General features: G+C 36.9%; 1 protein-coding gene across 1 annotated transcript in view; it reads left to right on the plus strand.

Annotated features, from left to right (window-relative positions):
• LOC149570078 (uncharacterized) overlaps positions 1-15,984 on the plus strand; it is a 45,172-nt gene that overhangs the window by 15,760 nt on the left and 13,428 nt on the right. Inside the window, exon 2 of the mRNA XM_089822739.1 lies at positions 7,801-9,359. Coding sequence (XP_089678865.1) covers positions 7,801-9,359 — 1,559 coding nt within the window. The remainder of the gene's footprint in view (positions 1-7,800; positions 9,360-15,984) is intronic.

Raw genomic sequence — 15,984 nt, forward strand, 5'->3', positions numbered from 1 at the left:
CAGTGAGAACAATATCGATATCCAGCAAGTTCTCTAGAGTTTCAATCCAAAGCGAATAGCTGAGTTATATGTGTTGTGACTCCAACAACATCATCATTATTTTGATTCTCCTCTTGCTTGACAATGATAGTTGCTGACGCAGATAAATGGAAGAGCGATTTAAGTTCTACACTTTCATTGATGACAGTCCGTTAAGAGTGTAGATGCTTTGAAAATTGGTTCATGCCGAGGGAGACTTGGCTTTGGGTAGCAGACAAAACTCTGAGGGGAGATGACCTTAAAAGTAGCTGAAAATATTATAAGACCCTGCAAATAAAGGTTATTCGATCCTATTGGCAATAAATATTGCAGAGGAATGGTGAACCCACAAGCTTGATTACAACAAAGATAGAAATATTTAAAAAAAATTCTCACTTGAACATATTAACAAAAAGCCTTATAGGAACTGAATATAATGCTAAAAGCTAATTATATCATGAGAAGATAGAAAACTCATAAAATTAACTTTCAGGCAAACACGACTAATATTATAAATGAAACTTATCTGAATCACTTCACCAATTTGCACAAATGTGAATTCCAGTCACAAATTCACTCCCAGCAGAACCAAGCTTCCGTCCAATTCTCTATCAAACTCTTAGGCTGTTATCTAACTTGGCTTTGATACCATGTTAATATTTTTGGCCAAAAATTAGATAAACAGAAACATAGAAGTGTAACAACTATATACAAAAGACTCAAAATTTATCCTATGAAAACCCTTCCACTTGAAGGGAAAAACCCAGCCACACCAGCAAAATATCTCCTTTATTGATAATAAAAGTGTTTACAAGGCTTTCACTTTCTTAATTTACAATGTACCAAGCAATCACATAAATAGATTGCATAAGACTCCTCATCTTTCACACGCAGGTCTCCTTGAGTTAGAAGGAAGTACTGTGCATGTCTGAATCATTACTTATCAATACTGAGAATATAAAAGACATAAAGTTAACTCAAATCAGAACTTACAATACAGAGATAAAATACTGTTCTGTTTAGTATAGAAGTCTGAAACACAGTTTAGTTAGTCTCCACCAATAAAGATCTGTTAAATTTACAGAAGAAATATTAAATCAACTAAATTATTAAAATAGAAAACAAGTCCTTTCATTCTTTTAAATCTGATTACATTTTTAACAATAGTAACTTAGGATATCTCAAAAGATAATCAACATGTATTCCAAGTCATATAGCAAATTATCAGAGACAGAAAGAGTCAAAATGATTCAAAAATTGCATAGCATTGGACTGTAACAAAGTTTACAGTATAATAGCATATTTATTGCTCCATATGTTCTATGGAAATTGCATCTTTTTTTTTTAAATTTTGAAAAAAAGGGGTAAAAATTTATTCCAAACTAAAAAACACAGCTCATTACATATTTCTGTTCTTAAGAAAGAGTCTATCTAAACTTTCCAAAAATCAGGAGGTAGATCATCACTTGCATCAATATCCCAGTCTTCACCATTTTCAGAGGCCCACTTTGCCAAACAGTCAGCAACTCCATTCCATTCTCTGGGAATATTGCAAATGGACAAAAAGTGCAAAGAATCACACAGATGAAAGATTTGTCTAACCACTGATGCAAATTACCAATTGGCCTCCTCCATTATGGAAATTGCATCTTATTCAATATACACCTTCATATATCTTTAGAAATACATGAAAATGTACATAAGAGAAGATGCACTGCCCCATATACTGCAAACTCAGATTACTATCAACCTTTTTTCTGGCCATGTTTTTGTGAGCCAAATTCATGGCTCATCCCAGCAGAATTTTGGTGAATTTCAGTGCAAGTTCAGAATTGTGCAAGTACTCTGAGAGTCCAATGCTGAAACTTGACATACATGGACTGAACACCAGAGCATGAAATCATGTGGGATTTATGCAGAAAAATCACCAGTAACTGGAGTTTTAGTTGAGCATGCTAGATGAAGCATTAGTTTTACACAATGGGAACCTAGGTATGGCATATGTAGGGGCTCTGATATTGTGGGTGGATGGAGAGGCTTGTTTGCAGGAAGTGATGGCCTCTAAGGTCAAGGAACATGCAATTTTTTTAAACACTTTCCTAGTAGGTGGTGCTTGAACTTGGACACAAAGTTGTATGCGAATTGAAAAATGTGCTTTCAAAGTCTAAAATACATGCTTTAAAACATATGAAACATTCCAAAAAAAATTAATTATAATCTAAGTTACCAATTTGGATGTGGAATCCGGAAGCGAATATAGGATGCGGGGAATTTTCTTTTTTTGGATGTGGGAGGAAATATATATATAATATATGCAAAGAAATGCAAGAAATATACAAAAACAAATCATTTGACAGTATGACTGTGATACTTCACTCTTTATGAAAACTCAAGATATTTCAAAATTCATATTATATTTCAATGTGTTTGTCAAACATTAGAGTTTAGTCTTAGACAATAAGTAATAGGTAATGTTCAAGATTCCAACAAAATAAAAACGTAGTTCATGATTGAAGATTCAATCAACTAATATGCATTATGATTAGACTATGAATCATAAGAATTCACAAGAAAATCCACATTCTCATCATCATCTCCAACTTTTGAAAGATCATTTGAACCAAACATGGTTCCACTTATGCTAGATGCACTACGTGCCATACTATCATCATCACCCTCTCCGACTGTAGTAAGATCATGAAGTGTTGCATCCAAATCCGCACACTCGGGGGCTACATCCCAAAGCTTTGTTGTCCCTTCCTTGTAATGATCATTCTTACGTGACAAAAGTTGCAAGTTGGTGTGAACAAAGACCAAGTCCTCAGCTTTCTTGGAGCCTAACTAGTTGCGCTTCACTTAATGGATAAAGGAGTATGTACTCAAATTCCTAAGAATGTGTGAAACACTAAATTTTAGAATGCAAGTGGTAAACATAAAACAAAACAAAATTAAAAGCTTACTTGTGATAGGATCTTGATTGCAAGAGATTGAAGATGCTTGAAAGGTTGACCATACATGTACCACCATGTGATATTTCAAAATTCATATGATATATCAATATGTGCTTGTCAAACATTAGAGTTTAGTGTTAGACGATAAGTTCCAATAGGTCATGTTCAAAATTCCAACAAAATAAAAACTTAGTTTATGATTGAAGATTCAATCAACTAATATGCATCAGACTTTGAATCTTAAGAATTCACAAGAAAATTCACATTCTCATCATCATCTCCAATTGCTGAAAGATCATTTGAACCAAACATGGTTTCCACTTAAGCTAGATGCACCACGTGCCACACTATCATCATCACCCTCTCCGACTGTAGTAAGATCATGAAGTATTGCATCCAAATCTGCACACTCAGGGCCTACATCTCAAAGCTTTGTTGTCTTTTCCTTGTAATGATCATTCTTACGTGACAAAAGTTGCAAGTTGGTGTGGACAAAGACCAAGTCCTTAACTTTCTTGGAGCCCAACCGGTTGCGCTTCACTTAATGGATAAAGGAGTATCTACTCCAATTCCTAAGAATGTGTGAAGCACTAAATTCTAGAATGTAAATGGTAAACATAAAACAAAACAAATTAAAAACTTACTTGTGATAGGACCTTGATTGCAAGAGGTTGAAGATGCTTGAAAGGTTGACCATACATGTACCACCATGTGATAGCTCCCATTCTATTTTGGTCTTTTAGTGCAAATGGAGAATGCTTTAATCTCGAAGCAAACAACCCAAATTCTAGCGTCACTTTTTCATGCATTTCTTTTAGTAGGAAGAGTCTTGTAAGAGCTTTGTAGTACCCCTCAACAACCTCCTCATTTGCCAATGGTGCAACTCTACCTGACATACCAAGTACCTCCTCACTATAGTACCTAGGAGATAAGGCATATGCAAGGAGGTGCAATGGGGTAGTCATCTTATTCCAGTGCTGGTGGATGATTGCTTCCACTTGATTGCGTAAGGCTTCGCTTTGTGTAGGGTCACTCTCATGTGCTTGTATAGAATGTTTTACCTTCTTAACCATGGTGTCCATGCCATCATACACATCCCCCAAGTAAGGTGTCTCTGTATTAGGGAAGCGAAGCATAGTCATGATGGGCTCGGTGAAATCCAATACATATGCCACATGAGCCCACTGACTCTCATTCAAGACCAAATTCCTGACCCTTTGTGGTCTTTCTAAATTTGAGGCCTTCCATGTGCCCCATTGATTATCGATGACCATTTGGCTCAATGCATCTTTTACCTTGAGGAGCCGTCTCATAATAATTGTATGAGATGCAAAATGGGTCTTAGCAAACCCAAGCAAGTTAACAATATGTCACTTGACAATAAATTTATAAATTTTAATTTTTAACTAAATTACAAATCCATGAAACTTAGTAATCTTAAAAAATTAATTTACCTTGAGCATCTCCAATTTGGAGTATGTTCTAAACATAGATTGTGATAGGTGGTGGTTTGTCACAAACATTTATATGTCCTCCCCCTCTTGGTATATTTTCTTCACCCAATCTATTTGAGTGCCAATCTTTTGCATAACCAAGCAAGGGAGTGTATGGTGCATGGGGTGCAAAAAATATGGTCATACCCACTTTCAATCACTTTTGGCATTCTTTATGACCACTTGTATGACATTCTCACTACCCACCATTTCGATGGTCTCAATGAGAGTTCTAGAAATGAATTCGCAATCCTTCATTTGCTCCTCACAATCAACAACCTTCAAAAACATTGCCTTTTTGGGGGCCACTGCAATCACGTTAATCAGTGGCCAGTTTCTTGTGTCCTTCCAACCATTTGACACAATAGTTAGACCCAAAGTTTTCCAAGATTTTTGATTGGTTGAAGGTCTTTCTCTATATGTGTCTTCTCTTGTTGCAATAGAGTTGTATGCGCCTTTTCATACCCTAGGCTTGTGTAATTAGTTGGCGATTCTTTGATTGCTGCCACCATTTACTTCCAATACGGTGATGTCACCAAGTTGAAAGGAAGCCCATTTGCATAGAGGCAACATGCGATGACTTCATTAGCATAGTCTCTTGACTCCATTTTAAATGCAGTGTGCAATGGGCCTTTGTTGTAGGTTGAAATTCCCACTTCTTCCTCATCCTCTCTTGGCACAGGTACTTGCAAGAATGGGCATTGGGAGGATACAATTGGTTTAGTGGGTGCATGCATCTTGCTCTTTGAGGGTGGATCTTGATAGTAGCTTTTTTCTAATCTATTGACCAATGCATTAGCAACTTCTTGTTCTCTTACAAATGAAACTGTTTCTGCACTAGTCATCCCAGTACCATTTTTGCCTTCGCACATTCCAAATCCTTTGCCAACAAGGTCCATAAAATGAAGCTTCACTTGGGATATGAGCGATTGAAAGGTTTTTCTTTGTTAGTTTAACAATAATTGCACTTCCAATAGTATGAGCAACCTCCTGCAACCTATGATATCTGTGTTGTATGTCTCCACAAAAGGAGAACCTATATCAGTTTTGAAATTACCAGTCCCTTGCCCTCCTTGGCCCCCCATTGAACTTTGACTAGCATTATCGCTGGCATCCATTCGTGCCTATTTTTTTGGCAACCTAATCTATAAGAAAATAAATAAAATTTAATTAGGTCCTAATAACTATTAACATCATGCATACACGTGCAAAAAAGTGAAAAAAAAAAACTAAAATAGATACCCAAACTTGCATTTTTATATCTTTAAAAAAAATTGAAAAAAATTTGAAAAATTTCTTCAAGAACTTGAAAAAGTTCATCAAAAACGCAAAAAAATTAAAAATCAAAATACTCAAGAATGGGATTAATCACTTACCTTAAATGCTTTAAACTCTTTTGAGAAAGCTATCTCTCGTCCTTCGATAGATCCTCTTTGAAAATGCCGAAGTTGGCTTCACAATGGCAATGCAAATTGGAGACCAAATGAGAAAGTGGCTGTAGGTGCAAACAAAGTTCCAAAATGAGTTGTGAATGCTTCAACACCTTTAGGTTTGTTTTAGGGTTTCATTGCAAAAAACGACAAATTACTGCAGATGCATATTGGGAAACTTAAGTGATTTTTTGATTTTTTTAATAGTATATGGCCGCTGTGTCTGCAAGTGCCTCCGGAAGCCTTGCGGAGGCTTCCCAGAAGGCAGCCATAGGCTTCCGGACACATCCGACTTCCATCCAGATCAGAAACCGCATCTGGAGCCCAGTGACAAGAATCGGTAACTTGGATCTTTTTTAATTACTTTTCGTAATCTGCTCTGTCTAATTGAGTGCTTGGTCATATGAGTTATCCCTCAAGTGCTTAAGTTTTGTGTCCTTGGTTGCATGATTTTCTTTTTTTCATTTTCCTTAAGCTGCCAAGTTGAAAGTCTTTGATCTGCTGAGTCCAAATCTGCAAACTACGTACTTTATATTTTCTGTGTACAATTTAGTAGATGCATTTATTGCTGTGTGGTATATATAATATCAATCCCATGGTAACCAAATTTGGCAAATAATCATGATTTATCAGCTATCGGCATCTATGACAATTTTTTTAAATGAAATTTTTATTATCTAGATTCTAGGGTTTGACCATCTCATCAATTGATATTTTTGGGGGAAATCTTGCTACTTATCATGACTTTCCAGAATTTGTAATTTTCTCCCATAAACTGAGATTTTTTCTAATTTTCAGTTTTCTTGATTTCCACATTAATCTTTCAGAAGTGCTTAATTGTAATCTTAGTTTTGGGTCGATAAATTGACAGACCGTGTCTTTTGGTTTGCTGATGTATTTTGAGAAGGATTTTTGCTATAATTGTTTAAAGAGACTATTGTTTCTTTAATAGAAATAGCGAAAAAAGCCTATTGATTACCCTTAACATATTTATCTTTGCAGTATATAGAATGTGCAAAATGTATTAAGTAATGGAAAAATTCCTTAATAGAAATAGTGAAAAAAAGCATATTGATTACCCTTAATATATTTATGTTTGCAGTATTTAGAATGTGCAAAATGTATTAAATAATGAAAAATTTCCAAGAAGTATTATTTGTCAAGCTATATGATAGACATTTGCCTTTTGACTTTAGAACATGACAAAAGTAACTTTAAATTCCAAGCAATTAGATGTTAAGAGGGTTGGGATTTGAGAAAATTAACTCTAAATATATAATGCTGAATGAGTTTGTTGCTTGTTGTCAATGATATCATTGGACAAAGGCATTACAATGTTTTGTTCAAACCTACGAAGAGTGTAGATACAATATAATAATAAAACCGATAGCTTCTCTGTTATCAGCTGGATGCAGTCGTTTGGTTGATTTCGGGAGTTCCTTGATTTATGTCTGTTTATGCATTGAAGGGATTTCTTTTGCTCTTACTTTAAATTATTTAAAAAAAATCTGTCCAAGATAGGTTGGAACCCAGCTATTTCTAATAATACTTTTTCCTCATACTTGGGAGAAAAATAGCTGTTATATATTTCTTCTATCATGAGCTCTTAGCTCTAAGCAGAATAACTTTTATGAAGTAACATTGTGCTGCTTATTTTTTGCCTTCCGAATGCTGAAACTCTCATGTGACAAACATTTGAACCATGTCAAATTCTCACATTGCATTGATTAAAGATTCACCACTATCTTGCTAAATTAAAATCAAAATTTTAAATATAGTGTGTTTCATAGAGAATTATGGTTCACAAAGGCATGCAGTAACACATCTTTTTATTTTTCTGTGCCAGAATGGGAGCTGTAAGAATTGAGTATCAATTATTCATGTTTAACAAAATGTAGCTGTTTGCAGGTCACCGGGTCAAAATTCAAACATATCTCTGTAGATGGAGAGGATCAGTGTAACTGTATCTATGAAGTTTTGTGGCTTGCTGGCCCATATGAAAGGGAAAGGACATCCATATACTGTGAGAACATCTACTTATTACAGTCTAAGAAAATTCAAAATCACCCTGTTATCAAGGATGTTGTGAGATATTTAGAAAAAAGAAGGGATTATAAGTCACAAGTTGCTGTCGAAAATTCTTCACAAACAAACATAGAAAAAATAGGGGACACCATCAGTAGGTCTAAGAGCTCTCAAGTAATAAAACCAACTGGAAATATGAATAGCTGTTGGCCATTTGGAGCTCGACAGGTGATTGACATTGAAGAAGAATCAGGAGAAATGGAGTTGACACCAACAGATTTGAAGGAAATGGAAGGTCTAGAGGAAGATTTCAACTATAAACCGAGTATTGGAAGCACTATTTTTCAGAAACAATTTTCCAGTGATGATAAACGTGGATACTTTGTTCAGAAAATATATGGCATACCAGGGAACTGTGGTTCGAATGGAGGAGACAAAGATAGTAACTTGTGTTCTCTAAAACAGGAAAACAGAGATACTTTAGCTGCAGCATGTAAATCAGAAGGCAATGCCTCTGAAAGTGATTCAATTGTTATAGGAGATGTCAAGGATGGTTCTGGCGGCTGGATTGATGATGACTCTCCCAGGATGGGGAAGAATTATGATGGCAATTTAGGAGGCAATAGTGATAATGACTGCTCCTATTTCTCGAGGACTGTAAATGAAATTCTTGTGAATAGAAATAAAGAAGACGATTTCAATAGAAGTCCATCTCTTGTGATAATTGAAGATGAGAATGGGGACATGCAAACTGATTTTGTTATCATGTCTCCGCCAAACACGAAAGTGCAGAAGTCTTTTGATGTCGCCAAGAATGAGGGGGCCAAATTCACAAACATGGAGCAAGGAGACATGGGTAAGAACAGTGACACTCTTGTCAAAGCAGAAAAAGAAATGTTGGAATCAACTCCGGAGTCTTGCTGTGGGCGTAGAGAGGATTTACCACAAAATCTTACATCAAAATATACAGCTACAAAGGATTTACCACTTCTGCAACATAAATGTGTACATCATTCTCCTACAGGATTACATGCTTTCTGTACAGATCTTTCACATGATGGTTGTGAACACAGTTATTATTTTTGTAGGAGTTGTTGCCCATGCTGTACTCACTTTCATTTAAGCCATGAGTACTGTGTAAAATGTGATAGACATATGAGACATATTTCTATGAATGTTTGTCAAACTAGAAGAGGAGAGGAGTTATTTTCTTCCTCACACGTTATCTTGCTAGAGAATTTGGATAAAGACGTGAACCCATCAGATGTATTAAGCATAATTCTCGAAGCAGGTGTGGATTTTGCAAAGGTGTATGTCTCACCACCACAAAGTTTCCAAAATTTTACGAGAGGTTTGGTTTGCTTTAAAGATCAGGAAAGCTTCCAAAGGGTGTCTGCATACTTGCAAAATGAAAACATTATAGTTACATCTTCAAAGGGAAGGTAACCACATGCCCGTCTTCCCTTTATTGATCTACTTCTTAATATGAAATGGTATTTGATGGCATGTTATTATTATTATTTTGAACATCTATTTAAATTCTGCATCTTTGCTTTGAATACCTTGGTGAATTTCTATATTTGTGAAGCTGAAACACTGATAATCACTTAGCAACATACACCAGCACAACCAATGCATCTCATGATAAATAATCAGCTATACAATGTCGATAACAGACATCACAAGGGTACAAGTGTGTGCATCATAGCTACAGTCTGTACTGAAAATAGACTGCAAGTACCCAAATGCAATTTGGCCCCTTTCTTTGGAAACTGTTTATTTAAAATGGCCTCAATTGTGAATTGATTCAGAATTGTGCACTGTTTCTTGAGTTGGGAAGTGTTTATTGATGTTTCTTGATAACTTATAAACTTGTATTCCATGTTTTTTAAATAATTCGTGAGAGTCACAGTCTATCAATGTGGTTTTTTTAGATCTTCCCTATTTCTAGTATAGCACAGTCGATCTTCCTTAATAAATCATATTTGTTCTTAACAAAAACTCATCTGATAATAGTAAAATATACTGGAGAATAAGTGTTGATAAGGGTGTAGCACCTTTCTTGAAGTTGAAATGTTCCAGAAGCTTCTTCATGTTAGTAAGTCACAGCGGCTGCACTCGAGGTGACATTTTGCAATGAAACAGGTCTAATTCTATGCTATTATGCTACTAGTGAGGCACTTCTATGGATTATGTATTAAATATGTTCTTATAAGGGATAGGTTTTTAATGACTTGAATTTGTTTGCCAAATGCACACGATAACCTTAAATAATTGCTAGGTCAGCTGACCATGATTTATCCGATTACATGCTTTGTGTATCCCTGTTTCATGTTTAAATGCCTTATTCTCCTCTTTTATGGGGCATCCTCACAAATACTTTGCATTTATGCATTGCTGTAGACTTCTAATTATATTATCCTCAAATACTGATACTTGTGCCTCAGCAGTGGATGCCGAAGGGGATGTGCACGGATACTTGGAGGTGGACGGGTGCCCTGTGGGTGCCACCCGGATGCCACCCACAGGCATCCGGATGTGGATGAATGCTTGTTTCCGTCCGCACCCACAGGGCACCTCGGCACATTTTTGAAATTCTGACAATTTATATGCATATGAAGAACACAGGAAATATGAGAAGAATAAGGTAGGTACAGTGGTAGGGATTGTATGGCGAAGAAGCAGGGAATATTTTATCTGCTGGCCTTGGGGAATTGGGACAGGCAGAGAGATTGGAAGAAACGCAAGTGCTTTTTGAAATTCTGATTCATTATTTGAAGTTCTTGTGTTGTTGCCTTTTTATACTTGTAGTCCGGGTTTTGTGTGTAAAGCTGCTAGGATTGGCTGCTTTTTTCAATAGGCATATGATTGTTTTCTGCACCAAGAGGTTCCTTTCATGTATCAAAATTAAAATGTCCTTAGGGTCTAGGTTGACATCTTAATATTACAGCTTGATATTATCAGATATGGATTTATAAACAAAATATCTAGTTAGGCCTACTATAATAATACTAATACCAAATTTGATAGATGAAGAGATTATCTAAGGTAATTCGGGGAATCTTTTTTAAATATTCAAGTTAGCAACTCTAGTAATGACTACACTGTAGATATAGAAGGTAGTACCATATGCAATAAATGGAATGGTTCCCAACATAATCCTAATTTTGAATATGAAGTGTCAATATCTAATCTTAAAATATAAAATAACTCAAAATTTAATCTTAATCTAAAATTGATATGAAACACTATATTCCCTATAGAAGGCATCTACAATCTATAAACTGGTATTGTAAGGAAGATATCAGGGAGGAAACAAAGATTATTAGCCTATAGGTGACCTAGGCAGAGACTTCCCCATGAAAAATTACCAGAAGCCAATTGTTTTACAATTGCTGGAAAAGATATACGGTTCTTCTCACTGATAAAATGTTTTCATTATACATTCGCTGCATATCAAATGTGCTCAGCACCGCCCTCATATCCACATATATGTTTTATATTGACATATCAAATATCTTGAATCTTGATCAATGGTGAAGTATTATATGATACTATCAATAGTTATTTGGGCAAAAATATATATCCAAATTCAATTGCCATTTTGGAGAGGCAATATATTCTTGATTGAAATTTACCCTCCATTTGTGCTTAAAGCTACCATATTTTGCATCAGCGCTATCTTGCACAAATGTTGATTTGGAGTATTTTTCTAGTCAATTTTTGTCATACTTATGTATGCTTCAGTGCTGGTGTTTTCTTTCTTGCAGTTTGTGACTTCTGAAACTTTTTTTGAGGCATGCAAAAAGAAATTGTCATGTCCCCTCTCTAGTTTGACTAGTAGAGTCATGAGAGTTGGCCTATTATTGGAGTCTTGTAGGCTAGCAATGGTGGATGGAGACTCATGTTGGATACTCAGTGACCAGGGTTGGTTCTACACTCAGTTTGAGAGCCAGTTGGGGCAGTTCCTTAATTTTAGGGATTTTCCTAAAATTTAGGAGGTTGTGGCAGTGTTAGATTTGAGGCTCCTCGGGACCAGTGTACGGTTTCAGTTTTAGGGTGATAGGGTATATTCCCTAGTTTCTAGGAGCATCCCTAGTTTTTAGGAGTGGGATTGCCATTTGGCCCACATTTTTCGGCATCAGTTACAGGCAGGTGATAGGACCCGTTCACTGATAGGACCTAGGTGTTCTTGATGCAGGAGCATCTTGCATCCAAAATAATTGGGAGGCATGTTGAATGTAAAATTTTAAAATCTAAAAAAAAAAAAAAAAATTATGAAGGAGAGAGAAAGTGACGAAAATTAGAAGAAATAAATAAATAAATAAAAAAGGAGAAAAGAAAGGAAAGGGGGATTTCTATTTTTGAGGTGAATAGGTGGCATAATAGAAAAATAAAATAAAAATGGTTGTCATTCCATTTATTGAGGTGTGTGGGTAGAATTCTAGAAAGTTATGAATATTGTAGAAAGTTGTGGATATTGTAGAAGGTTATGGAAGTTGTAGAAGGTTGTGGATATTGTGTAGGAGGAATTCTAGAAGGTTGTGGATAAGTCATGCATTGGGTGGTAAGTGCCTATTTAAGCAAGGCATATGAGCATTTCTAATCAAGCTCGAGGAGTAGAAGCTCGAGAAGGAGTAGCTTGGGAAGTAGAAGCTGTGGAAGGTGAAGCTTGGAAAGGTGAAAGCTTTGGAAGGAAAAGCTTGAATGTGTGAAAGTTGGAAAGTGTGAAGGCTTCAAGGTGTGAAGCTGGAAGGTGTGAAAGAGAAGGAGGAAGTGAAGAGTGAGTTTTCTTGAGTCTGTGGATAGAGCGCTGAATGTGAGGCAGTTTACAACAGGATTGTGATGGACTTGTGAGTGTGTAGACAGAGCGTCGAATGTGAGGCAGTTTACACTTGGATCTTGGATAAGGTTGGAGAAGAGCTAGTGGTTGCGATTTAGAAACAAGGAGGTTACTTGGGAAGCATTTTATCTCGTTGTCTTCATATTGTTGCATTCTTGGTTGTGAGTTGGTAAGGGTGGTGTGGCCCTTCGTCAATGGTATCAGTGCGTACCTTCATCAGTGGTATTAGAGCAGTACTTCATCAGTGGTATCAGAGTGTACCGTCATCAGTGGTATCAAAGCGTTCCCCATCAGTGGTATCAAAGCAAGAGTTCCTGAGTGTACAAGCAGATCGCCGAAGTGTGAGGCAATTTGTACCAGGACCTTGGTTGGGTGAAGTTTATTAGAGCAGGAGTTCCTGAGTGTACAAGCAGATCGCCGTAGTGTGAGGCAGTTTGTACCAGGACCTTGGCTGGGTAAAGTTTATCAGAGTGGGAGTTCCTAAGTGTGTGGACAGATCGCCGAACGTGAGGCAGTTTACACTAGGATTTGCAAAGAAGGTTGATCTTGTGGCTGATTGATCTTTTAGATTGGTGGATTTGTTGTTTAGGGTTTGCTAAATTTTTAGAAGATGCCTCCAAGAAGGTTGGACCCTAAGGAAAACGATGACCTTAGTGAAGCTATCGAAGAAAGAATCTTAGAAAAGATAAGAGCAGAGCTCAAATCAGAGATTGCATTGATGAAGAGTGACATAATTGCTGAAATTGTGAGTGCTTTGGGTGGTATACCTAGGCACGTGGGTACTGAAGATAGATATGACGAAGTTGCCGAAGACTTTGAAGCTGCTAGTGAGGATAGAAGTGATCATGAGGAGAGACCTATTGGAATTAGGGCTGGTCAGTTTGCTCGACTTGGATCTCAGTTGAAGCTGAAGCATAAGATGGAGGTTTCTAATTTTTCAGGTACTTTGAATCCTGAAGACTTGATTGATTGGATTGGTGAATTAGAGGACTACTTTGAGCTTGAAGGTATTGAAGATCAATTGAGAGTAAGGTTAGCACAAACTAAGTTGAAGGGACATGCTGCTCTTTGGTGGAAGGAACTGCAAAGAGACAGAGAAGAGGAAGGTGAAATGAAGATCACTAGAGGGAAATTGATGGTGATTAAGTTAAAGGCAAAGTTCATTCTTGCTGATTATGAACTTGAATTGTTTAAGAGGTTACAGAATCTGAAACAGAAGGATATGACTGTGAAGGAATACACCGAGGAGTTCTACAAGTTGACTATTCGGTCTGGGCATAGAGAATTGTTAAAGGAGAAGGTAGCACGGTACATTAATGGTTTGAGATTCAATATTCAGGATGAGGTTGGTATGCTGAATATTTCCACAGTTGAGGATGCTTATCAGTATGCTTTGAGAGAAGAGGAGAAGCTAAAGAGGAAGAATCAAGGTAGTTCCCGAGGGAAGGAGAAGTAGGATAGTTTGGTACAAGCTAAACCAAAAGCAGAAGGTGAACCAAAACCTATTGAACAAAGGAGAAGGACAGGTGGAGGTGTATTCAGAGGTAATTGTTTCAAGTGTGGTCAAGGACATAGATCTTTTGAATGTTCTATTGGTAGGACAGCTACTATTGTGAATGAGGTTGAAGTCCAAGAAAATCAGCCTGAGGAAGGAGAAAGTTTGTTGGCTCGGCGAGTACTAATGGGTAAGAAGACATTGGATTCTTGTCAGAGGACTAGTTTGTTCAAAACTTGTTGTAAGTCTGGTGGGAAAGTTTACAAGTTGATTATAGATGGTGGTAGTACTGATAACCTTGTTGCTGAGGAGATGGTTCAAAAACTTGGTTTGAAGAGATTGAGACATCCTTGTCCTTATAGGATTGGCTGGTTGCAAGGTGAGCAAGGTGAGCATGCTTTGGAAGTGAGGGAGCAATGCCTTGTTGATTTTCAGATTAGGCAGTATAAGGATCAAGTATTGTGTGATATTGTGGATATGAACAATTGTCATGTGTTACTTGGTAGACCTTGGCAGTATGATTGCAGGGCTATGCATGATCGTGTTAGGAATTTGTTTACTATTGAGAAAGGTGGTAGGAAGTTTTCCTTGATTCCTTTGCAAAATGAAGCGCTCGGTAGGAGAAACTTGAGTGTTGGCAGTCGAGTTGAGTTGGCAGATTTTGAGAGGATTGAAAATCAGCATGGGAAGCAGACCTATGGAACACCTGTGGTGGATGTGAAGGAGAAGAAGAAAAACAAGGGAAAGAGTGTGCAAGTTGAAGATTTGGAGGACATATATGTGAAGAACTAGTTTGGGATTTATGTGCTAAATCTTAAAAGATGTTCTTCCAGTTATTAGAACATCTTTTCGGACCTGGGGAGTCTGATGCAGGAGCATCTTGCATCCAAAATAAAGGGGAGGCATGTTAAATGTAAAATTTTAAAATCTAAAAAAAAATAAAAATAAAATAAATTATGGAGAGAGAAAGTGACGAAAATTAGAAGAAATAAATAAATAAATTAAAAAAGGAGAAAAGAAAGGAAAGGGGGATTTCTATTTTTGAGGTGAATAGGTGGCATAATAGAAAAATAAAATAAAAATGGTTGTCATTCCATTTATCGAGGTGTGTGGGTAGAATTCTAGAAAGTTATGAATATTGTAGAAAGTTGTGGATATTGTAGAAGGTTATGGAAGTTGTAGAAGGTTGTGGATATTGTGTAGGAGGAATTCTAGAAGGTTGTGGATAAGTCATGCATTGGGTGGTAAGTGCCTATTTAAGCAAGGCATATGAGCATTTTTAATCAAGCTCGAGGAGTAGAAGCTCGAGAAGGAGAAGCTCGAGAAGGAGTAGCTTGGGAAGTAGAAGCTGTGGAAGGTGAAGCTTGGAAAGGTGAAAGCTTTGGAAGGAAAAACTTGAATGTGTGAAAGTTGGAAGGTGTGAAGGCTTCAAGGTGTGAAGCTGGAAGGTGTGAAAGAGGAGGAAGTGAAGAGTGAGTTTTCTTGAGTCTGTGGACAGAGCGCCGAATGTGAGGCAGTTTACAGCAGGATTGTGATGGACTTGTGAGTGTGTAGACAGAGCGCCGAATGTGAGGCAGTTTACACTTGGATCTTGGATAAGGTTGGAGAAGAGCTAGTGGCTGCGATTTAGAAACAAGGAGGTTACTTGGGAAGCATTTTATCTCGTTGTCTTCATATTGTTGCATTCTTGGTTGTGAGTTGGTAAGGGTGGTGTGGCCCTTCGTCAGTG

The sequence above is a fragment of the Cupressus sempervirens genome, chromosome 3 (assembly GCF_028749045.1).
Source record: "Cupressus sempervirens isolate cs-2001-9-10 chromosome 3, ASM2874904v1, whole genome shotgun sequence".
In the NCBI taxonomy this organism is placed as follows: Eukaryota; Viridiplantae; Streptophyta; class Pinopsida; order Cupressales; family Cupressaceae; genus Cupressus; species Cupressus sempervirens.